The sequence below is a fragment of the Geotrypetes seraphini genome, chromosome 1, assembly GCF_902459505.1.
Source record: "Geotrypetes seraphini chromosome 1, aGeoSer1.1, whole genome shotgun sequence".
NCBI lineage: Eukaryota > Metazoa > Chordata > Amphibia > Gymnophiona > Dermophiidae > Geotrypetes > Geotrypetes seraphini.
This window is the reverse complement of record NC_047084.1, coordinates 75,768,257-75,793,950: the sequence shown is the minus strand read 5'-3', so window position 1 is coordinate 75,793,950 and position 25,694 is coordinate 75,768,257. Positions and strand designations below refer to the sequence as shown.

Genomic DNA, 25,694 nt, shown 5'->3' with positions numbered 1-25,694 from the left:
AGATCAGAGGAATTATGCAAACTCACTCTGTACTGATGTTTCAGGAGGTAAAAACTGCTGTGATACCAGGACTTTTTTCGTGTTGTATTAGGAATAAATGTCTGAATAGGGGCAATGGTGTTTAAGGCTGTTTGCAGGCTCTGCTTCCAGCTAATAAGGCTAGTGAAGATGGGCTACTGGGCTAGATGGACCATTGGTCTGACCCAGTAAGGCTATTCTTATGTTCTTGGAAGCTTGCTCCTCAATGGGTAAAAAAAGGAAATCCACAGGAAAGAAAGAAAGAAAAATAAAGGGGACATTCTATATGCAATCTTCTTTCTAGAGCCTTTTAGCCAGGCACTCTGTGCGGCTAATTTAGATGACCGCCCAGCTGCCATCTTTCGCGAATCCTGCCGCTACTGCCGCTGCTCAACATTAAAAAAGAAACCCACAAAACCCATGTCTCACCGACTTGGAGATTTCCTGCCTTAGCTCGTAGCGAACTCATGCTTCGGGGCTCTAAGGTGTGCGTGCTGGCTTCCCTTCGAAACGGGAAGTTATGTCCCGGGTGGGGGGGGGGGGGCGGGGAGGAGAAAAGAAGGGAAGCCAGCACACACACCTTAGAGCCCCAAAGCATGAGTTCGCTACGGGCTAAGGCTGGAGACAGGTCAATGACATTGGGAAGCTTACAACTTGCTGCTTTTACTTGCTTCGGGCCTTCCTCGCTGCCGGGTCCTGCCTACTTTCTATTTCCATGAAGGCAGGACCATGCAACGAGGAAGGCCCGAAGCAAGGAAGAGCAGCAAATTATATGCTTCCCTCTGTTGCTGACCTATGGAAGATAGGCCAGTGATGGAGGGAAGCTTGCAACTCTGCTGATGGGAGGGTTGGGAAGAGAAATGCTGCTGCTGTACCCAATTGGGGAGGGGAAGAGAAGTGCTGCTGCTGCTGCACCCAATTGGTTAGGGGAGAAGGAAGACCAGAGAAGGGAGAGGAGAGGAAAGAGATGCCAAGACCATGGGAGTGAAGGAAAGGAAAGGAGCTACCAGACCATGGAGGGAGGGGGGGAGGAGAGATGTCAGGGCATATGGGGGAGGGGGAGGAGACAGATGCCAGACCAGGTGATAGGAAGGAAGGAGAGAAAGGAAGGAGAAGAGATGCCAGATAATGGAGTGGGAGGGGGAGATGGAAGGAGAGGGGAGAGATGCCAGGGGGGAAGGAAGGGAAACTAAAGGAGACAGAATGCCAGACCAGAGGGAAAGAAAGGAGAGGAGATGCCAGAGAAGGAGGGAGAAGGAGAGATAGGAGGGAGATGCCAGGACATGGGGGAGAGAAGGGAAGGAGATAGAGATGTCAGACCATGGGGTGGAGTGGGAAGGAAGGAAGGAAATGAGAAGAGAGAGATGCCAGAGCATAGGGGAGGGGGTGAAGCTGAAATGAATCATGTACAAAGGAGAGAAAGGGCACAGGATATACAGTTTATTGAAGGGACATAGAAAGAGGGAAGATGCCATATGGAACAGAGAGGGCGGACACTGGATGGAAAGAGCAGAGAGGGTGGACAGTGATGCAAGGGGCAGAGAGAGGATGGACAGTAGATGGAAGGGGTAGAGAGAGAGAGAGAGAGAGGGCAGAGGCTGGGTGGAAGGGGCAAAGAGAGGACAGATGTTGCATGAAAGGGAGCAAGGACAAATGCTAAATAGAAAGAAGAGAGTGAAGAGAAGATGATTATAGCAGAAACGACAAAAGGTAGAAAAAATTTTTTTTGTTGCTTTATATAGAATCAAGTAGTATTGTAACTATTGATTAAAGTTTATAAATAGGAAATGGAAATAAGGCAGTTTTTTGGGGACTAAACCCCTTTCCTCAGGTCAGGACAGGATACCATAACAGCAGGGGTGCCCAAATGGTCGATCACGATTGACCAGTAGATCGCAAAGGCAATGTGAGTTGATCGCTTGCCTTTGCTATCTTTTTCCTCCTGCCTCCCCGAGCCAGGCCAGGTGCGTACAAGCGCCGGACTCACAAGACTTCACCTCCGAGAGGAAGTTCTGGGCCAGCCAATCGCTGCCTGGCTGGCCTGGAACTTCCTCTCCAACGTTAGAATTGATGTCAGAGGTGAAGTCTTGTGAGTCCGGCGCTTGTACGTGCCTGGCCTGGCTCATGGAAGCAGCAGGGAGAAATCGGCGTGGTGGCTTAGGGGGTAGAGAAAGAATCAGGGAAGTGGAGAAATTGGTGCTATGGCTTGCGGGGGCAGGGGGGAAAGAGAAAGAAAGAGAGACAGAAAGAAAAAGGGAAGGGCAGAAAGAAAAAAATATTGGATTTACAGTCAGAAGAAGGAAGTGCAACCAGAGACTCATGAAATCACCAGACAAAAAGGTAGGAAAAATGATTTTATTTTCAATTTAGTGATCAAAATGTGTCCGTTTTGAGAATTTATATCTGCTGTCTATATTTTGCACTATGGCCCCCTTTTACTAAACCGCAATAGCGGTTTTTAGCGCAGGGAGCCTATGAGAATTGAGAGCAGCGCAGAGCAAAGAGAAGGCATTCAGCGCAGCTCCCTGGGCTAAAAACCACTATTGTGATTTAGTAAAAAGGGAGGGGGTATATTTGTCTATTTTTGTATAGTTGTTCCTGAGGTGGCATTGCATAGAATCGTCTGCCTTGACCTCTTTGAAAACCCGCGGAATAGAAATGATAATTAACATTTTCTCTGTGTACAGTGTGCTTTGTGTTTTTTAAAAATTTTATTGTTGGTAGATCATTTTGACTTGGTCATTTTAAAAGTAGCTCACAAGCCCAAAAAGTGTGGGCACCCCTGCTTTAGAGCCATTTTTTTATGGCTAGATGAGCTATATTTATATTTTTTTTTTTAGTTGTTTAAATTCATGCAGAAATAAATGGCTAGATTGAACTTCATTAACTAGATTGACTTCATTAACGCCTTTCCTTTTTTAAACCTCTATACTATTTGAAAGAGGGCAAATACTGCTTAAATTTAGTAAAAATATTCTGGCACGTGGCAAACCTTAAAAAAGGAAGTCATATTGAGCATTGGAAAATCATAATAATAATAATTAACTAATAAATATAGTACACATTTAGGGCTCCTTTTACTAAGTTGCAATATTTGTTTTAGCATGCGCTTAGTGCGCGCAGAACTGCCACATGCGCTAGATGCTAACGCCAGCATTGAACTGGCACTAGTTTTCCCACATAGCGCGGGGGTTTGCGCGCGCTAAAAATGCTAGTGCACCTTAGTTAAAGAGGGGGTTAATTTTCCCCACCACCAAATTTCCCCATCCCGCCCCACCCAGCTACTTTTTCATGCCACCCGGCTGGCAAAAATTTCTGGGGAGAATACTGTGCATGATTTCATCATGGCGACGTCCGCACACTTCTGGGTGCCTCATGTCATGGCCACTATCTTTAATGTGCCCCGGATCGAGAAAGTTTGATAGACATTGTCTTAAGAGCCAGTTGGTCACAAATTTGAATTTTGGCCCCAGCCAATCAGGTTTGAGGACCCACTATATATAAAGACAAACTGCAGACCTCCCAGCACACCCTGAAGAAAGCCATAGCATTATGTCTGAAATGTTGGTTCTACCTACCCAGATGCAGCGAGACATTGACAACTGCAATAATCATGACGCCAGCTGCAGAAGCCTAAGAGAAAAGCTCATTACTCAAATTGCATACAGCTTGGACACATAAATCTGGGTTCCATGTATAGAATCCAGGGGATTGGTGTCTTACTTTAGGTTCATCCTACAGAATTGCTTTTCATAGGTTTCTCATACTTCAATTTGTAGTCACATCTCAGCATATGGTTTTATTTGCCTGCTTCTATTTTGAAAACACGGTCTGTGTTCAAGATTTTTGATAATGCCTATATGTGAATAAGCCTACATATCAGTCCTTTTGCTGTGTGCTTGAACAATACAAATTGTTTATTTCCTGTGCTGATTGCAACAAGGCAAGCCTCAGCAAATCAAGTCACATTTTGCTGTACCTTAGTTTTAAACTGAGTTAAAATTTCACAACTTGGTATGCGTTCAAGATCTTCCAGGGTCTTACCGTGTTTGAACAAATTTTCTGCAGATGTTCAGAGTTTAAGTATTTGCTATGTTATGAATTAATCACCTTGCCCGTATTTTCCTCCTCTGCATAACTGGCTGAGTGTAACACGAAGAGAATTAAAGTTAATGACACAAATATATCCTGTGGATGACCCACAATTCATCATAATATATCATTATTTTCATGTAGAACAATCACTGGGCTGTGAGGAGAGTGTTTGAAAAAACCAGAATCTTCCTCCAAGCCATGTGAAAACAAACTGATTGAAAATTTATATACAGTTTTTACAGATAAGATAGAATATAAACTCTGCTTAATGAGGTCTGGGTTGCTAAAATGAGAGCTAAAATGCCAACAGTGGCATTTCTTCCATGTCTTTAACGCAAAGAAGAAAAAAAAATCAAAGATAAATGAAAAAAGTTAAGAGTTTGAAGGCGATTCCAGATGGTTGTGCACAATTATTAGAAAGGAATGTAAAATAAATCAGAGAATATTATAATAATGTATTCCTTGAGACTACAACAGTAACTCAGAGCAGCCATTTTGATGACGGCTTTGCACGGGGCAGGAGCATAGGACGATCGCTCCTGCCCTGCGTCACTGCTAGATCACCAGGTAAGGTCCAGGGATGCAGGAGGGAGGCGGGGTGGGTCAAAACCGGCCCAAAAAATTATTCACAATTTTTCCCTGTTCGCAGGCCAGCTCTGCACCTAACCCCCGTGAATATGGAGGGAGAGCTGTATAACTTATTTAAGGTACACAGTATAATATATTCTTCATATCACAGCACCTTAAGGAGATTAGTTATAGACCTCAGAGGTGCTACTGCGTGTATTTGACTTTCACACACAGCAGAGTTGCACCAAGATTGTCATTGGTCTCAGGAATCTTTTTAAATATATTTTTTATTTTATACTTATAAATATACGTTTCTATTTTAGTTTAGTATAAATACTCATCTCAGTCAATGCGGCTAGGGGATAGGACTATGTTTCGCCGAAGCTGTCTCAAGGAATTTCCCCTTAATTTGCTGGTTCCATGCTTCCCACGTCACAATATTCAAACAGGCTGGAAACATGGAACCGGCAGATTAAGGGGAAATTCCTTGAGACAGCTTTGGCGAAACATAGTCCTATGTCGGAACACTATCCCCTAGCCGCGTTGACTGAGATGAGTATTTATACTAAATTAAAATAGAGACATATATTTAAAAGTATAAAATAAAAAATATATTTAAAAAGATTCCTGAGACCAATAGCCGAGGTCTATGGCTAATCTCCTTAAGGTGCTGTGATATGAGGAAAGCCACAAAAAGGCATTATACAATTCCCTAGAGTTTTTATCTTTAAACAAAGCTTCATTCACTAATTACAACTGAGATTTTATTTTCAGGAGACTGCAACATAGCGGTGTGCTGGTTCATAACTTGGTTTGGTACTTCCACAGTTTGGGATATAAGAGTCATATGACTAGTAACACTTGTAGAAAATATAAGCAAAGAAGAGTCAAGTACCTGGATGGCATCCCAAAGTGAATCCACTATCACCACTTCAGGTTTCTGAAGATCCTATACCACAGACACTAGTGAAACTACTACCTGGCTCTGTGCTCTCTCGCTCACTAAGGGCTCCTTTTACTAAGGTGCGCTAGCATTTTTAGCGCACGCAGGAAATTACCGTGTGCTACACCTCACGCTATGCGGCTAGAACTAACAACAGCTCAATGCTGGCATTAAGGTCTAGCGCGCGCTATTCCGCGCTCTAAAGCCGTAACGCAGCTTAGTAAAAATACTGCATATGATTTCCAGTTGCACAGGCTGGTTCAAGTGCTGGGGAGGAGGTAGCGGCATGAAGACCCTCACCCAGCAACTCAACGGAGGGTGGACTAACCACTTCCACAGTTTCATTTACTAGAATGCTCCCCAACAATTCAGCCACCGCATCTGTGTTATGGCGGGTGAAACCTCTGTTCAGAAGTAAGGGAAACCCTTTCAGTGCTGCGGCCAGATGTCCATGAGAGGACTAGAACTTGGATTAGGAAGCCTTCTGCTTAAGAAAGGGAAGTTCCCCACCAAAGGCGACTCCATGAGATACATTTGCATATCACATATAATATGTGTTTTCAAATCTATCTCATGTGCATTCATTGGGTTTAGCTTGAAAACCAGACAGGCTAAGTGTACTTCCATGACAGGGTTTGCACACCATTGCAAACAACTAGGTTGTAAGATTTTTTTTTTTTTTTTCTTAAGATTTGAGGGAATTGATATGTGATCTCTGTTTATTGTGAGACTACCTGATAAACATCAAGTAACCTGAGCTGCTCTGCAATTAAAATAATGCCTGAGAAAGAGCTTAAAGTGCTGTGATGCTTCAATGAGAAAAAAAAACCATAAGCAAGAGAACAGGTCATGCAACTGCCCTCAGCTGGGATGATGGACACGAGTGACATCATTAAAAGCCCACTTTTCTCATTATTCAATTATATTGTATACATTTCCAAATCATAATGAACAGTATGTCAAAGGAAAAGAAAGCATCTTTGTTTCAGAGTTCCGTCTTATCTAATGCCCATTTCCTTTGATGTTATTTTTGTCTCAACTGGCCACTCATACTTAGGAACTGATAAACTGTCAAACTGAAGGGCCTTATTTTCAGAAGGCTTAGTTGTGTAAAGCATAGATATATGCATTATTTGGCTAAATTGTTCAAACATAAGTCAATGTATGCCCAAGGCTAAATTTGTTGGCATTCCAAAAGAAAAGACTGGAAAGAACCAGTGGATTGCTTATTCAGGTGTTAACAGTCTTCTGCATTCAGTCGATAAATGTCAATGGTGTTATTTGTATATTAAATATGCTCATGATATTGCTATTTCAACAGAAGTAGCAGGGCAAAAAGGTAGAAACCAAAAGAAAGTATCAGTAAAGAAAGGAGAAGGAAGTGCCATGCAGTGGTAGGTGGAAGATCCCAAGTTGGGACTTCTACCAGCTGGGTTAGTAGGTGCTGAGGATAATTCAGAGGCAACATTCAAAGTAGAGAATGACGCGGTGAGTGTTACCAACCCGCCGAAACGGGAATGTATAAAAAAAAAAGGTTGCCGCAGAGATGGGGAGAAGGCCATTCACCGCCCCATGGAGTGGTGAATGGCCTTGTCCCCACAGTTAACTGAGGATTGCGATGAAGATCGCGCAGACCAGCAGCCCCCTCCCTCCCAATTGCGGTCCGGGCATCTCCCTCCCTCCTTCCCTTCCTTACTTTAATTTTCATCTTAACAAGCCACCGGAGCCTTGAAATTGCGTGCAGCTGCCAGAAAGTCCTCCTATGACACAACTTCCTGTTTCTGGTTGCGTCAGAGGACTTTCCAGCTGCCGCATAAGACTTCAAGGCTCTGGCGGCTTATTAAGATGAAAATTAAAGTAAGCCAGCAAAGGTAAGGGGAAGGGAGGGAGCTGCTGTACCCCAGAAGGAGGGAAGGAGGGAGTAAGGAATGGGGCTGCTGGACCATGCGAAGGGGGGTGGAGAGGAACAGACGCTGTACACTTTGGTGGGGGCGGGGATGGGGACCGAGCTCATGGTGACGGGATGGGGACGGGGATGGAGCTCACGGTGACGGGACAGAGATGGGGATGGAGCTTGCAGTGATGGAACAGGCACAAGCTCACAGGGACGGGGCGAAGACGGGGACAATTTTTTCCCCGTGTCATTCTCTAATTCAAAGCTCTCTGGGTGAGAGGGTGAGAAAAAAAGGGAGTTACTATTATTTAATCATAGGCGTCGGAATGGGGAGGCCACAGGGGCTATGGCCTCCCCAAAGATTGGCAGATGATGGTTATTTCCCGCCCTCCCACCCATTTTCTGGTGTTGTACTTTATACTTTCGGGGGAGCCACCATGCAGAGTCAACGAGCAGGCCTGCCTGAGTACCTTCATTCCACTTCCGTGTGCACTCCTGCTCGTTGACATTGCACAGCAGCTGCCCCGATGACGTAAAGTACAACGCCAGGAGGAGGTAGGAGGTGGAGTCGGGAGCTGGTGATGGGCTGTGCTGCAGGATTCCACTGGGGCTAGGGCAAAGCTCCTGGGCCCTCTCCCCCTCCCCCCAAAACCAAACAGCATTCCACTACCTACGAATGGTGATATCTAGACACTGGACTCAGGGCTGTTGATTATAGGATCGTGTAAGATGCTCAGGTGATCAGATTAGCTAGTAGAGATGGATACAAAATGGGAGAAAATATATTCAGGCAATTGTGAATGCAGGCTTGTGGAATCAGAATTCCAGCCTTGGTTCTGAGTAAGCTGGTGGTCCACAGGAGCAGAAAAAAGCTACCAATAAAAATGGAGAAAAAAAAGAGCAATGATCTTATCCATTATATAATAAAATTGATACCTTGAGATATATCACATCCATCATCATAACTTTAGTTTAGTAGCTCCTCACTAGAGATGTACATTCATTTGAAACAACATGGAAAATGTCAAACACATTTTTCATGTCATTTTTCACAAAGAGTGTGCACTATTTGCAAAGATGACCCACTCTTTCAACCCACACTTTAAAAAGAGTGCACACCCTTTCCTTTTAATATATAATGTATACGACTTTGGTGAGACCTCATATAGAAAATTGTGTACAATTCTGGAGGCCGCACCTTCAAAAAGATATAAAAAGGATGGAGTCGGTCCAGAGGAAGGCTACTAAAAAGGTATCATAAGGTGAATGAGGACAGACTTAAAGATCTCAATCTGTATACTTTGAAGGAAAGACGGGAGAGGGGAGATATGATAGAGACGTTTAAATACCTATGTAATGTAAATGAGTCGAGTCTTTCATTTGAAAGGAAACTGCAATGAGAGGGAGAAGAATGAAGTTATGAGGTGATAGGCTCAGGAGTAATCTGAGGAAATACTTTTTTACAGAAAGGGTGGTAGATGCGTGGAACAGACTCCCGGAATAGGTGGTAGAGACAGAGACTGTGTCTGAATTAAGAGCGCCTGGAATAGGCACGTAGTATCTCTTGGAGAGAGAAAGAGATAATGGTTACTGCGGATGGGCAGACTAGATGGGCCATTTGGCCTTTATCTGCCATCATGTTTCTATGTCTCTATGTAATATACATGTGTGAACCAGAGCTGACAATGGGTCATCTTTTGGTGACCCATCACGCCTTTGACCAATGACCCATGGTGCATTTTGCCAGCTCCAGCTGCAGTGTCAGCAGATAAGGCTACAATTGACGAATCTAGGCCTCTTGCTAACTGGCACTGCATTGTTAACTGTCAAACTATTGTAGTTCTAATTGTGACACCAATGGTGCAAGTTCTCTTTGTTGTTTTATGATTACTGTATGCAATTTCCATTCATTCATAAACGACAGAAAGACATGCTTTGCAATTGTAATGATCACAGTACTACTACGTGCAAGTTGTGTTTCGTACGACTGCAATAACAAAAACTATTACATGTACTGCTTGCCTGACTCAGTCACTGTTCCAAAATCACTTCATCAGCTTATTTTTGTACCCCTGAAGCATGACTGAACTAGCCTCAAAAGTTTCAGGATACATGCTACTGTGCTGTGACGTAATTAATTGTTGAGCATTGATGTGCCGAAGTATTTCTCATATTCACATGAAGATGATGGAATTACATAGTCGTCTAGTGATGTCTGATAACAATGGAAACATCTTGCAACGGAGACCTCACCATTTCAGTGGGTCAAAGTGAGGTTGAGGTGGATTTGCTTCTCTCTCATTTTATCATTGACTCTCTGTTCCAGTGTGCGCCTGGATACTTGGCTCATGTTGCTTGCACAATACATATACAATAAACACAAGGGCCCGGATTCTGTATAGGATGTGTGGTCTCAGAAGCTGCCTAAGTGGCTTTTGAGAATTACACACAGGCGTCCTATACAGAATCACGCCTAAGCCTGCCTAAGAACCCAATCTCTAACTGACGTCCATGTTACAGACGCCAGTTAGAGATTTAGGTTGCCACTGAGCTTATTGCCGCAAGGGATCTCCCTAAGATTCCATGGGAGGGGCCTAGGGGATCTGTCCAATCGGAATATTAGGCCACTCCCAGTGCAACCCAGAATGCACTGGGAGATGGGCCTAAGATTCCGTCTTTTCTCACTACATACCCAGAATGTGGCACATCATTCCCCCATCTATTAGATCACTAGACAGTTTTTGGAACTTCAGAAAAGCTGTGAAAACCTTCCTCTTTACAAACTCAGCACCTTGAACACCCACGTCTACACTCCTGACGGATGGATCTCAAAGACATGATCCAAAGCTCCAAATGGAATCTCACAAATACTCATATGCTACCGCAAATATAACCTGAATTATGACTACATTCTCCGACAACAAACATGCACCCACTTACTAAGAATGATATCTTACCTCCATGTGACATCTACACTGAATGTGCTGAAATTAAATCCACCCCATGTCCATTAAGTCAGAATTTTATGTCTGCATGTTATGTCTATATTTGTCTATACTGTAAATGCTGTACAGCAGGGGTGTCCAACCTGCGGCCCAAGGGCTGAATGCGGCCCCGTGAAGTATTTTGTGCGGCCCTGGTCGAGGGCAATGCAGTGTTTTCCGCTGCTGCCTCCGGGTGTTTACCATCTTGACAGCTCCCTCCTCTGTCTTGCTGCAGCGTTTGCACAGCCCCAGAAACATTTTTTTCGGCCAATGCAGCCCAGGGAAGCCAAAAGGTTGGACACCCCTGCTGTAGAGTCTGTATTTCTCACCTAAGTATGTCCTACCCGTACTATGAATGTACTCTTGTAACCCGTTCTGGGCTCCTTTGGGAGGACGGGCTAAATAAATGAATGAATAAATAAATAAATAAATATATTCAATCAAGATAGATACAAAATATATTCCCCCCCCCCCGGATGTGTGTGCAAATCAAATAGAAAATAAAGGCACTATACAACTAATCAGAGTTAACAAAATTCCTTAATGTTGTTTTAAATCATTTATTATGACCCAATATATCTGAATTCATTTTTTCATATCTTTAACATAAACATAAAGTTTCCCACCAAAAGGAAAAATTAAGCCTGTCCCAATTTTTCCAATTATTGGTAATCACTTGCATGGCAATCCCTGTCATAATAATTAAAAGCCTGCTTTTATACTTGTCTAATGGAGGTTTAGTTTTCAACAATGTCCCACAGATTACCACATCGTAGGACAATGGAATCAATGTTTCCAGAATCTAATTAATTTGTCCCCATATTGATTTCCAAAAGTTGAGTATCAAAGGACAATAGAACAACAGATGATTATTATTATTAGATTATTATTATTATATTCTTGCGTTATTGTCTTTCTGTGGTATAACAATGCAATTTACACATTATATAATATGCACATACATAATATTACATGTATACATCGATATATGCACATGCACACTCATGTATGTGCCAATATGTTGCCTATGCACTATTCTATAGCTAGACACATATCCGTGATAGCATGTATGTAGCTTGCAGGGCATATGAATGGGAGACTTCTAGCCTGAACTTGACAGGAACACATTTATGCATATAACTTACTTTTAAGGGGTAATTTTATAACAATGTTCCTAAATATAAACAAGCAAACAGAAGAACACCTCGCCTGGGGTATAGACAGTCTGACAAAAGGCAAGGGAGGTGTCTTTTCAACCAATGATCAAGTCATTATTTAAACCAGTGGTCTCAATAAGGATTCAAGTTTTGGCATATGGAAGATGCCTTCCTCAGGGGACACATTGCTGAAATAGTGCTGAAGGCGAGTCACTCTTGTGGAATCAAACAGTTTGATTAGGAATTATCAAGAATGGAATGGAAAACAAAGATGAAAATGTTATAATGCCCTTGTATCACTCTATGGTACAGCTGCACCTTGAATACTGTGTGCCATATCTCAAAAAAGACACAGCGGAATTAGAAAAGGTACAGAGAATGGCAACAAAAATGATAAAAGGGATGACGTCACTATGAGGAGAGGCTAAAGAGGCTAGGGCTCTTCAGCTTGGAGAAGAGACAGCTCCAGGTTGATATGATACAGGTCTATAAAATAATGAGTGGCGTGGAATGGGTAGATGTGAATCGCTTGTTCACTCTTTCCAAAAATACTAGGACTAGGGGACATGCAATGAAGCTACTAAGTAGTAAATTTAAAACAAAGTGGAGAAATTATTTCTTCAGACATGTAATTAAACCCTGAAATTCATTGCCAGAGATTGTGGTGAAATCAGTTAGCTTAGCAGGGTTTAAAAAAGGTTTGGTATAATTTCCTAAAAGAAAAGTCTATAGACCATTATTAAGATGGCTTGAGGATATCCACTGCTTTTTCCTAGGATAAGCAGCATAAAATCCGTTCTACAGCTTGGGATCTAGCTAGCTACGTGGGACCTGGGTTGGCCACTGTTGGAAAAGGATACTGGGCTTGATGGACCTTTGGTCTGTCCCAGTATGGCAATTCTTATGCTCTTAATATTAGCATAACTAGGTATTCATGTACAAGTATAGTCAGGTGCCAGCATGTACACCAACTATAGAGCTGGCATGTATGTATAACTAAGTTCCAGTGATATGTGCATAACATATATTCTATAACTTACACTTGTAAATGTGCATCTCCTCATCCCCACACCTCACCATAGTCCGCCCATGGCCATGTCCATTTGTAATATACCAACATACACTATTTTTCAGTGGTAAGAAATGTACTGTTTTATGGGGTGTCTTTAGAAGCCGCTGAATACTACAGACAGGAGCATTTAATGATCTAGACCCCATGCCTTGACAAAGATAGGCGAAACGCGTCGGCAGGGGAGCGATATATGCTGACCGCTAGAGAAAGCAATGCAATACATTTAATAGAAAAAAGAAAAAAAGAAAAAAGAAGTTAAAAAGAAATAAAAGAAAAAAGCTAAGTTATTATCTTATTTATACAATAATTAATCTAAATGACTATTCATAAAGCCATAGGGGATGAATGAAGATCTTAAGAATCTCTTGAAGTTTGTCTTCAAAGGTCTTGCTGACACCCCATAAAACAGTACATTTCTTACCACTGAAAAATAGTGTATGTTGGTTGATCTGTCTTGAGTTCACTACTAGATTTGTTAGAATGGCATTTGTAATATAATCTAATCTAATCTAATCTAAATCTTGGGTTTATATACCGCATCATCTCCGCAGATGGAGCTCGACACGGTTTACATGGTTAGGGAAGGAACGGAACTCCAGTGGAATTATATAAGTATGAGAGAAGAGAGGTTGGTGTGAGAGTGCCAGGAGCGGGACGGGGTTACGTTCTGGAGAAGAGCCAGGTCTTCAGATGCTTACGGAATGGTAGAAGAGGGCTCAAATTGCGGAGAGGGGAAGGGAGACTGTTCCAGAGCTGAGTGATTCTGAAAGGGAGGGAAGAGCCAAGTTTACCAACAAGGGAGATGCCTTTTAAGGAGGGGTAGGATAGTATAAGCAGTATTGCAGATATGAACATATTTACAGAATAGTGTTTTGATGCATATCTGGCATGTACGTGCAAATAAGAAAAACATACACATAGTGGAAACATAAATTATTAATTTCACCAAATACCACAGTCTTTGGAGAAGAGAGCTCAAACACATTTTCCCAGTAACTCTACAAAGATAGTTACTTGAGCATCATCATTATTCTCAATTTCACTCTCCAAAAATGAGTGTCCAAGTTTTTATTTATTTATTTATCCAGATAAAAACAATATTTTAAAACTTATCTGGAAAGTTTCATCTTTAGAAGCCACAAGCTTCAATAATTCACAACTACTGTATATTCAAAGATGGGAACGACAGTTCACAGGCTAATTAGTATCAGATTCTGGAATTCATACTGCCTCGTTATAAACAACTTGCAAAGTGACGTACAACCCAAAAATATCAGGCAGACTCCACAAAACTCCACCTCATGCACTCCCCACTCACTATCCAAGTATTTATCCAGTAAACATGCATGCACATACCAAGCATGATTAGCTTACAAAAAATCCCAACACAAAACACGCCAATCCAGCTTTGAATTCAGTCCTCTAGGGGAAAGTGTGTGCCATTTAATATATTTTTGTTCATGCCTTCACATTTATAAGGGTAAATTCCCAATGGTAGATGATTGCTCAACCACAAAATAATGCAAGTCAGAGACAGCATGTGCTTCAAGTTGCCAGTGTGCTGTCAACAGTGTTGACTCCTTATGATTTTGTAATGCTGAACAGTGTTCAATGATTCATGTTTTAACATTGTGAGTACTCTTCCTGATGTACAAAAAGGAACAAGGGTAAATAATTGCATCAGTAACGGTCGACGAATTACAGTCAGTACAAGTTCACAATCGATGTCTAAAATTCATGATTGTATAAATACACTCATTCACATCCATCACACAAGGTTCAAAGAAGAATGACTAAGGGCCTGATTCTATAAATGGCGCCTTAGGTAGGCATTGCTGGGCACCATAACTGAGGCTGCCTAGCAACATCTAACTTAAAATCCACGCCTAACCTAGATTCAATCAATTAGCTCAAATTGTGTAGTAATTGACTGTGCCATTGATGTTAATTGAATAAATAAAAGTTAGGTATGGAATTCTGTGCGGTGCCTAGCACTTTCCAACGTCTAATGATGCCTACCTGAAAAGTACGCGTGGTTAGGGGAGGAGAATGGGTGTGGTTAACTTGGGCGTTGCTAGGCACTCAAATTAGGCACTGGTAAGTTAGGCCTGGTAAAAACCAGTCCTAATATACTGGTGCCTACCTCTAGAACACCTGGCGACACCTAAGCACGCCTAGCTGTCACTAGATGGGATTCTATAAATGGCACCTAGTGGTTGATTGACAACTACACTGACTGTTACCCACAATTTAGCCATGGTTAGGCACCATTTATACAATCAGGCACCAAGTACATACATAAATTACCATAATATTGGCATATATTGTATATATGTGCACTTACACACATAAATGCTCAATCCACAATGGCTCTCTTATTCAGTAGTGACAATTGGACCTCAATATGCGGTCCTTTTATTAATGCATGCTAGCCAATTTAGCACATGCTAAAGATTGGCACGCGCCAAATGCTAAGGCATCCATTATATTCTATATATTATGTTATATGGGCACCTTATCGGGTAAGATGGTAGAGGCACTGATAAAGGGCCGCATCATTGATCACTTTGACAGACACAGTCTGATGAGGTCCAACCAGCACGGTTTCAGCAAAGGAAGATCTTATTTGACAAACTTGCTGCACTTCTTCGAGGGAGTAAACAGGCAGATAGACAAGGGCAACCCAGTCGACATTGTATATCTGGATTTTCAGAAGGCGTTTGACAATAATAATAATAATAATAACTTTATTTTTCTATACCGCCGTAGTCAGGTGACTTCTAGGCGGTTTACATTGTAAGAAGGCTGGACATTCAGCGAATAACAAAAGGACTCAATACAATACAGTAGGTCAACATACAATACAATACAATGAGTCTGTATACAATACAGTACCGTACAATACTACTAGTTTAAATACAGTACAATATAATAAGTCTGAATACTATATGATACATAAGTCTAAGTACAATACAGTACCTGAGATTAAATACAGTACCATACAATAATTCTCAATATGATGCAATATGATGCAATCGTGTAGAAGGGGAAAGTTACATATAGATTGGGATCCATGGGTCATGAGTATCTGAGTATATCTTTAGAATTTCCATTTGAATTGGAGTTCTATGGGTAGCGAATAACTGAATATATGAGGAGCATCTTGAGAGAAGAAGAAAGGCGTTTACAGGGAGGGGAGTCCTAGTGAAGGGAGGGGACAGATTTATTCAGTGAATTTTGCGAATAGGGCGGTTTTGATCGATTTGCGGAATGCATTGTAAGACAGATTGGGTTTGTTTATGTAGTTTATCAGCCAAACTTGCTGTCTGTTCGCTTGGAACTTAAAGGTTCTGTCCAGGAATGATTTGTATCTGCAGCCAGACATCTTAGGGTATGCAAAGATGTTTTTGCTTCTGGTCGCTCTTGTGGGGTTGTGTAGGATGAAGTGAGACTGTAGGTATGAAGGTGCTAGACCCCAGGCTTGCCTGAAACAGGTGCAAGCAAATTTGAATAGTATTCGCGCTTCGACTGGAAGCCAATGCAGCTTTTTATAGTAGGGGCTGATGTGGTCGTTTTTTCTTAGTCCGAAAATTAGCCGAACGGCGGTGTTTTGTATTAATCTCAGTTTTTTTTATTGTTTTTTGTGGGATGCCCAGGTAGATGATGTTGCAGTAGTCAAGAATGGATAAGATCAGTGCCTGTACCAGCAGCCTGAATGATGTTGGGTCAAAGTATTTTTTTATGGTCCTTAGTTTCCATAGCGTGTAAAAGCATTTTTTCACTAGTGAGTTTGTGTGGTCAGTCATAGTTAGGTGTGTGTCTAGAGTGATACCGAGTATTTTTATGTTTTTGGAAATTGGGTATTCGTGGTTGTTTATTGTTATCGATGTTCTCGTAATTTTGTCATTAGGACTAGCCAGAAAGACTTTTGTTTTCTCTGCGTTTAGTTTTAGTTTGAAATTAGTGGTCCATTTGTTGATTTCGGTCATTATGTTTGAGAGGTTGTCTACAATTTCTTTTGTGATGTCGTTTAAGGGGATTAGAATGGATATGTCGTCAGCGTAAATGTAGTGTATTAAGTTTAGTTTTTGTAGAAGGTGACCTAAGGAGGCGATATAGATATTGAAAAGGGTGGGCGATAGGGGGGAACCTTGAGGCACGCCTGATGGGTTTTTCCATGGTTTGGAATAATTTCCATTGTTGATTACTCGGTAGGATCTGTTTGTTAGGAATTCTTGGAACCATTTTTTTGCCTTTCCAGAAATTCCCATCACTTCAAGGCACAGTAGCATGATTTCATGGTCTACCAGGTTGAACGCGCTGCTAAGGTCTAATTGTAGAATTAGTGCGCTTTTGCCTTTGCTAAAGAGATCATAGAGGTGGTTTAGTAAGGAGGCTAAGACAGTTTCTGTGTTGTATCCTTTCCTGAAACCTGATTGGTTTTCGCTAAGGATGTTAAATTTGTCCAGGTAGTTTACTAGTTGAAGGTTAACCATGAACGACTACTTTGGAAAATTGCGAGCCATGGAACAGAGGGTGAAATATTCACGTGGATTAAAACCAGGCTGGATCATAGGAATCAGAGAGTGGGGGGTAAATGGACAATACTCGGACTGGAGGAGCGTCCCCAGTGGGGTACCGCATGGCTCGGTGCTTGGACCCCTGCTCTTCAACATCTTTATAAATGATCTAGATATTGGTACGACGAGTGAGGTAATTAAATTTGCAGACGATACAAGGTTATTCAGAGTAGTAAAGACACAGGGGGATTGCGAAGATATGCAACATGACAAAATCAGGCTCGAGGAATGGGCATCGACATGGCAGATGAAGTTCAACGTGGATAAGTGTAAAGTGATGCATGTAGGTAACAAAACTCTCATGCACGAATACAGGATGTCCTCCCAGGAACGAGACTTGGGAGTTCTGATCAACAAGTCGATGAAGCCGGCCGCGCAATGTGCTGTGGCGGCAGCGAAAAAGGTGAACAGAATGCTAGGAATGATAAAGAAGGGAATCACGAACAAATCAGAGAAGGTTATCATGCTGTTGTACCAGACTATGGTGCGCCCTCACCTGGAATACTGCATCCAGCACTAGTCGCCGTACATGAAAATGGACACGTACTACTCAAAAGGGTCCAGAGAAGAGCGACTAAGATGGTTAAGGGGCTGGAGGAGTTGCCATACAGTGAAAGATTAGAGAAACTGGGCCTTTTCTCCCTCGAACAGAGGAGATTGAGAGGGGACATGATTGAAACTTTCAAGGTACTGAAGGGAATAGACTTAGTAGATAAGGACAGGTTGTTCCCTCTCCAAGGTAGGGAGAACGAGAGGGCACTCTCTAAAATTGAAAGGGGATAGATTCCATACAAACGTAAGGAAGTTCGTCTTCACCCAGAGAGTGGTGGAAAACTGGAACACTCTTCCTGAGTCTGTCATAGGGGAAAACACCCTCCAGGGATTCAAGACAAAGTTACACAAGTTCCTGCTGAACCAGAACGTACTCAGGTAGGGCTAGTCTCAGTTAGGGTGCTGGTCTTTGACCAGAGGGCCGCCGCGTGAATGGACTGCTGGGCACGATGGATCACTGGTCTGACCTAGCAGCGGCAAGTTTTATGTTCTTATGTCCTAAGATACCACCTCCACTGGGAAGCCATTCCCTGAATTCACCACCCTTTCCATGAAGAAATATTTCCTCAAGCTACTTCTAAGTCTATCCACTTTCAGAACTTCCTTTCAAATGAGACTTTACTCCTGTATATTTATACACACTATACTAGGGAAGCTTCAATTAGCTAAGGTGCTATACAAAACAGCTCTCATTAATCACATTGTCAATGTATAAAAAATAATCAAAATCAAAAAACTTTAAACATGCTTTTTAGTGAACGCTCAGACCCACAACTATAACCCTAGTGAAAATTCACGGAGTCAGTCATTCAAAGGTGATTAATAAGAGTTGTCCTGTTTATTTATGTCATATAGATATTTAGATGTCTCCGTCATATTTCCCCTCTCTTGTCTTTCATCCAAAGTATACATATTGAGGTCTTTAAGTCTGTCTTTATATGCTTTATGATGAAGATTATTGACCATTTTAGTAGCTGCCCTCTAGACTGATTCCATCCTGTTTATATCTTTTTGAAGGTGCGGTCTCCAGATTTGAAAACAATATTCTAAATGAGATCTCACCAAAGTCTTATACAGGGGTATCAAAATATCACTTTTCCTACTTGCCATTTCTCTCCCTATGAACCCAAGCATTCTTCTAGCTTTTGCTGTTTACCTTTTCTACATGTTAGGCTACATTAAGGTCATCACATTTGATCATACTAAAGTCCCACTCCTCTTTTGTGCCAAAATATTCTTTACCCCTAAACTGGACCTTTCCCTCAGGTTTTCGCAACTGAAATGCATGACCCTGTATTTTTAAGCATTATATCTTATCTTATCTGCCAAATTCCAGACCATTCTTCAAGCTTCACTAGATCCTTCTTCATGTTATTCACACCATCAGTGATTTCTATCCTACTGAAGATTTTGGCATCATTTGAAAAGAGGAAAACCTTACCTGACAATCCGTCAGAAATATTACTTACAAAAATGTTAAGAACCAGAAAAAAAACCTGAACCTTGCGACACACCACTGTAGCTTCCTTTTTCCTCAGCACTCTTTACCACTTTCCTCTGTCACCTTCCATTCAACCAGATCCTAACCTGGTCAGTCACTTTGGGCCCATACCGAGGGCACTCAATTAATTTTTTTGTCATTATTGAGAACTACGTCAAAGTCTTTGCTATAATCTAAATACACCACATCTTTGCTCTTCCTTGATCTAACTCTCTGGTCACCCAGTCAAAGAAATTAAACAGATTTATCTGACAAAACCTGCCTCTAGTGAAACTATGTTCATTTTAAAAGTGCTTTCATTAATCTACTTACCATAGAAATTAGACTAACCAACTCATAGACAATACGATGAAACCTTCCACCCAATATGCGGTGGCGGCCAAAAAAGCAAACAGGATAATAGGAATTATTAAGAAAGGGATGGTTAACAAGATGGTTAACAAGACTAAGAATGTTATAATGCCCCTGTATTGCTCCATGGTGCGACCTCACCTGAAGTATTGTGCTCAATTCTGGTCTCCTTATCTCAAGAAAGATATAGTGGCACTAGAAAATGTTCAAAGAAGAGTGACTAAGATGATAAAAGGGATGGAACTCCTCTCGTATGAGGAAAGCCTAAAAAGATTAGAGCTCTTCAGCTTGGAAAAGAGATGGCTGAGGGGAGATATGATTGAAGTCTACAAAATCCTGAGTGGAGTATAAGTGGATCGATTTTTCACTCGTCAAAAATTATAAAGACTAGGAGACACTCGATGATGTTTCAGGGGAATACTTTTAAAACCAATAGGAGGAAATATTATTTCAGTCAGAGAATAATTGAGCTTTGGAACGCATTATCAGAGGTTGTGGTAAGAGTGGATAATGTAGCTGGTTTTAAGAAAGGTTTGGACAATTTCCTGGAGGAAAAGTCCATAGTCTGTTATTGAGAAAGACATGGGGGAAGTCACTGCTTTCCCTGGATCAGTAGCATGGAATTTTGCTACTCCTTGGGCTTTGGTCAGGTATTAGGGACCTGGATTGGCCACCATGAGAACGGGCTACTGGGCTTGATGGACCATTGGTCTGACCCAGTGAGGCTATTCTTATGTTTTTATGTAGCTCCCAGACTCTTCTTATTTCCACTTTTTGTGGAGAGGGTCATCTGCCCTTCTCCAGTTCCCTGGGCCCACTCCCAATTCTAGAGAAATATTGAACAGGTCATCCAGTAGAGCAGCCTGAACTTCCCTAAGTTCCTTTAGTACCCTCAGATTTATGCCTGTCGCTTGCATTGAAGAGACATATTTTAAAATATTGATTCTGTGGGACAGGTCTGGAACTTAGTGAGGCCCTAGTCTCCCTATAAAGAGAGCTGTAGTTGTAAATCTGAAAGAAGATAGATATAAACAGCTAGCGTCAGGAGAAGCTATTTTTGAAGATGCCTCTAGGGCAGGAGATAATGGGGATTACTTCTTCTGGAGTGGATACTTGGAGTTAAGTCTTATGTGAAGAGATCCCAGGGGTTTGCACTTTACTATTGAAAAGAAGGACAGTGCTCACATGGTGCACTATGTTTATTGAGGGCCAAGATTTTTGCAACATCAGACAAGGGCTGTTGAAGGAGATGTACAGTAAGTTGTTCACAGGTCCACCACAAACTTGAGCCCTCTTCAGTGTTGATCTACTGGCATGAGACCAGAAGCCTCTTTAAAACACTGTCCAGTATTCCGAGGCCTTCCTCCCGGGGGTCCCCATTGTTGTCGTAAGGTGTATCTTCTGGTTCACAAATGCATTTCACAATCTTGGACTGTAGCTGAACCTCCCTCTTTTTGGAGTTGGAGATCTTCGTAGCATAATTTGGCCTCTTTGGAGGCTCGCGAGGCAGTAGGTCGCCCTCATAGACAGCAGAGATTTTTGCTTGTATGGGGAGCTTATTTGGCTTTCTTATCTCCTCGAGGGCGTAGCCTCTTTTTAAACCCTCTTGCTTACCTCTGCGGGTGAGCGGCGCGCACTTTCCCAGGATAGGATTGTGACACGTATGTGAAACGTATGATATGAAAGGAATATTAATATTGAGTGACACTGCCTAGGATCCATGATAGCTATTACAAGGAAACACAAGTATTATGAGAACGAGCCAGGCCAGAAATTTTTCAGCACCTACTGATAAACTGCCTATTATGAGAGCAAGTCACTGTCAGCACACGAGCAGAGCCAGGAGTCTTAAGCACCTGATGATAGGTGCTTAACAGAAACACACTCTCACCACATGAGATAAGCACGCGTTTGTACATCCAATCTGGCTAAAGGGGGTAGGGGAAAAAGTATCCAATCTATAAAGAGGGGCTGGGTATACAACCCACGAGCTACCCCACGAGCTAAGCCAGATGTTTTCAAGACATACTGATTGGAGATTACATTCTCAACATGAGATAAGCACGCATTGGTATATCCAATCTGGAAAAAGGGGATGGGGAAAAAGTACAATTTAAGGGGGGGGAGTTACCTGTAAGGAAGGGACATTTTTTTTCCATTGCTGATGAGCTATGTGATGACAATCTGAATAAGCCTCCTACTCGTGGTCCCTCCGATGTAGTGATGATAACCGGTAATGTATTGATTTAAACTCTGTACTTAATCAATGATTATGGCTAGAAATATTGTATATATGTAATAAAACTTAATATGTATACTATTTTGATTTCCTGGCATTCTGTCCAGTGAGGATAGTGATTGAAGGTCTTCTATTGCCTTTTTAAATAGTAATACATTAATTGGCGTAGTCGGCAGGATTTCTCTAAAGAAAACCTGAGCGCTCTTGTGATACAGGAATGTTCAGGAAGAGAGAGAAATCCTCAAAAGAACCTACAGAGGTGCCCGGCTGGACCGAGGCATCGTATAATTTAATAGCACAAGAATTAGCCAATAATCATGGATTAGCAGAGTCATGGGAAAAGGTTCTGGGAAGTGCAGAACCAATTGATCTTGTACAAGTTTAGAAAAATGCCCCGATAATCGGGTGATGTATTGGCTTTGGCTCAAAGGAGCCGGGTATTAACTTCTGCATACCGAATAGTGCACATTCGGTTATGCAAACAGCAGTTCAGGAACAAATTAAAGCAGAACGGGCGCAGGTGGAAATAGAGAGGCGTTGTCTTATGCTGGAATGTAGTGGTAAACTTTGAAGAGATAAGTTAGATCACTATCAAAAGATAGCTGAGGAATCTGCAGTTCATATTGCTGCCATAAAATATAAGAAAAGGCACGGAACAGGCGCGGTCGAGTAAATAGGATGTTGGAGTAAAAGTTCCTTTGTTTGAAAGAGTAAACTGCAAAGGGAGGGATTTTCACCCCCACCTTTTTCCTCCTACAATGCTAACACGTGAAAGTTCCTTTGTTTGAAAGAGTAAACTGCAAAGGGAGGGATTTTCACCCCCACCTTTTTCCTCCTTCAATGCTAACACATGAACTTGACGGTTTTTTTTTTTTTTCTTCTCTCCTTTGTTCAATACTAGGCAGAGGGGAGGGGGAAGTGGGAGGAAAGAGAAAAAGGAGGGAGACAGCATAGGGTCTGTCTGCAATTCTACGAATGTTGCAAAAACTGGGATCGATATTTAAAATATGCTTAAATATTAACAAATTATGGATTTAAATGTAGGAATTTGTAATGAAATTAATAATGTAAGCAAGGAACCAAAGGGTTTATGGATAAAACTTTACCAAGCCTTATGCTTTTTGGAGTTCCGATTAGCCAATATAAGCTACTTGAAGTTAATTGAAAGTTAAGTTTGAAAAAGTTTCTGTAGGGTAGATCTATACTGTTAAGAACAATGGAGGTAATTTAGAAGCTATTTGTCTGATGTAGCCTGAATTTTTTTTTTCTCTTCATTGTTTCTTTAAGAGATGGTTAAAAGCAAGGAGATAGTCTGTAGAACGAAAATACAAGAATGTGGAAGAAAGCTTTGTGAGACGTGTTAAGGAAGGATGTGCCTTTGGTTATAGTAACAAGCAGGCTGACTAGTCATAGTCTGAAGGCTAGCCGCGGACTTTTCAGCACTCCAAAATAAGTTTTTAAGAACGATAAAAGAATATTGGAAATGTTATAAAATGTTAATGTATATTCCTGTAAGTAGGTTTCAGGTTTGTTTGAAAGTGCCCAATCTACTTTTACTATGCTACCACAGGGATGGTTACATAGTCCTACCATTTGTCCTCAAATAGTAGCGGAACATTTAGATAAATTTCAGAAATTCACCTCTATACAAATTTCTCATTACGACATATTGATACAGAGAACAACGAAGGAAAAGGTGAAAGGGCAGTTAGATTTATTAATTGACCATATGAAAAAGAAGGGATGGGAAATAAATCCAACAAAAATACAAGGACCGGCAACGTCGGTAAAATTTTTAGGAATTCAGTGGAATAAAGGATATTAGGGAAATCACAGAGAAAGCAAAACGAAAAATATTAGATTTTCCCACTCCAAAGAATATACAAGGTAACTAGTAAAAAATATGAGTTTATGTGAGAAGAAGAACAGCAGGTTGCTTTTGAAAATGCTAAACAAGCCATACAGACCGCTGTAGATTTGTGGCCCATGAGAGAGGGGGAAGTGGAATTCTATTAATCAAATGCATGCTAATTGGTCATTATGGCAAAAACAAAGTGGGAAACGGGTACCCTTAGGGTTCTGAAACAGGAAATTCCCGGAAGCAGGTGAAAAATATATTCCCTTCGAAAAACAACTTTTAGCATGTTATTGGGCGTTGGCTGAGACCGAACAGATTACCTTAGGTCATACAGTACCACAAATTCCAATTATGCAATGGGTAATGTCTGATCCCAAGTCAAATAGAGTAGGATATGCTCAGGAACAAAGTAAATGGAAATGGTACATTTCCCAAAGAGCTAAAATAGGTGAGCACGGGGTCGCTACTTTACATGAAAAAATAGCTAATATTCCTAACGGAGAGCTGGAAATCAAAAAGCCAGTATATGCTCATGAATCCCCAGTAAAATGGGGAGTGGGATTTGATAATCTCACGTCAGAACAACAAAAACATGCTTGGTTCACAGATGGGTCTGCCAAATATGTGGGGGGAGAGCGGAAGTGGAAAAGTGTGGCCTATAACCCTAAAACTGATACTACCCTAGTGATGGAAGGAAAAGGAATGAGCAGTCAATACGCTGAATTGATGGCGGTAGTCACTGCTTTAAGGAAAGAAAGAGGAGGGGAATGCCATCTTTTTACTGACTCCTGGTCGGTCGCTAATGGTCTTGCTACATGGTTAATGGGATGGAAGTCCCATAATTGGCTAATTCATGGTAAGGAACTGTGGGGTAAAGAATTGTGGCAAGACATAGAAGAAATTGTACAGGAAACCACAGTGTCAGTATTTCATGTAGATGCACATATGCCTGTTGATTCAATGGAACGATTGTTTAATTCCCAAGCAGATGCTGCAGCTGCCATTTCTGTAACAACTACTAATGAAATTCCTAAAGTGGAAGAATGGTTGGAAGGTACAGCCATTTGGGCACATCAGAAAAGTGGACATCTTGGAGAAAAAGCTACTTACAGGTGGGCTCAGGAACGAGGGATTCCTTTGACAATAGATGTGATCTAACATGTGATCGGAAAATGTCCGGTGTGTCAACATATCAAGAACGGGAAGTACCACATAAGGTAATGGGGCACGGGGCGATTTGCCAGCCCAGATTTGGCAAATGGGTTTCATAGGACCGTTACCCGAAAGTCGTAAATGTAAATATATGTGTACTGCTGTAGATTATTACTAGCATTCCCTTGTGCTTCTGCGTCATAATGGAGCACTCTAAGGACTTTGGACATGATTATTCAGTATTATGGTATGCCCTTAAGGAATTATCACTTTAGGGGGAGTAATTGATGCTGATTATCAAGGGGAGGTTAAAGTCATATTGATAAATTTAGGAGAAAATGATGTAATAATTGCGAAGGGGGAACGAGTAGCTCAATTGTTATTGATACCAATCTATATCGTGCCAATTAGGGAAATAACCCCTCCTTCTCAGTTGACTGTAAGAGGGGAAGGGGAATTTGGAGCTACAAATATCGTAAACGTAGGAGCCAAAATCTGGATTAGCAATCCTAAAGGACCTCCGGAACCAGCGGAGGTGATTGCAATCGGGAAAGATAAGGCTCTCCTTGTAATGAAACCGGGAGTGGAAAAATGGGAATATGTCCCTCAGGAGAAATGTTATTTGAGAGAGTAATAATGTTTTCTGAAATTTGCAGATATGCGTGTGCCTTGGAATCCTTGGAATATGGTATGGGGTAAGAGGCGCTGCCCCCGGGCGACGTATTACC

General features: G+C 41.6%; 2 protein-coding genes across 2 annotated transcripts in view; one reads left to right on the top strand and one right to left on the bottom strand.

Annotated features, from left to right (window-relative positions):
- CCBE1 (collagen and calcium binding EGF domains 1) overlaps positions 1-25,694 on the bottom strand; it is a 482,228-nt gene that overhangs the window by 90,303 nt on the left and 366,231 nt on the right. The window lies entirely within an intron of this gene.
- On the top strand, positions 23,875-25,684 carry LOC117355235 (ribonuclease H-like). Its single transcript, XM_033933516.1, has 2 exons — positions 23,875-25,031; positions 25,623-25,684. Exon 1 carries the CDS (start codon positions 24,166-24,168, stop codon positions 24,970-24,972), a length of 807 nt encoding a protein of 268 aa, XP_033789407.1. The 5' UTR covers positions 23,875-24,165; the 3' UTR covers positions 24,973-25,031; positions 25,623-25,684.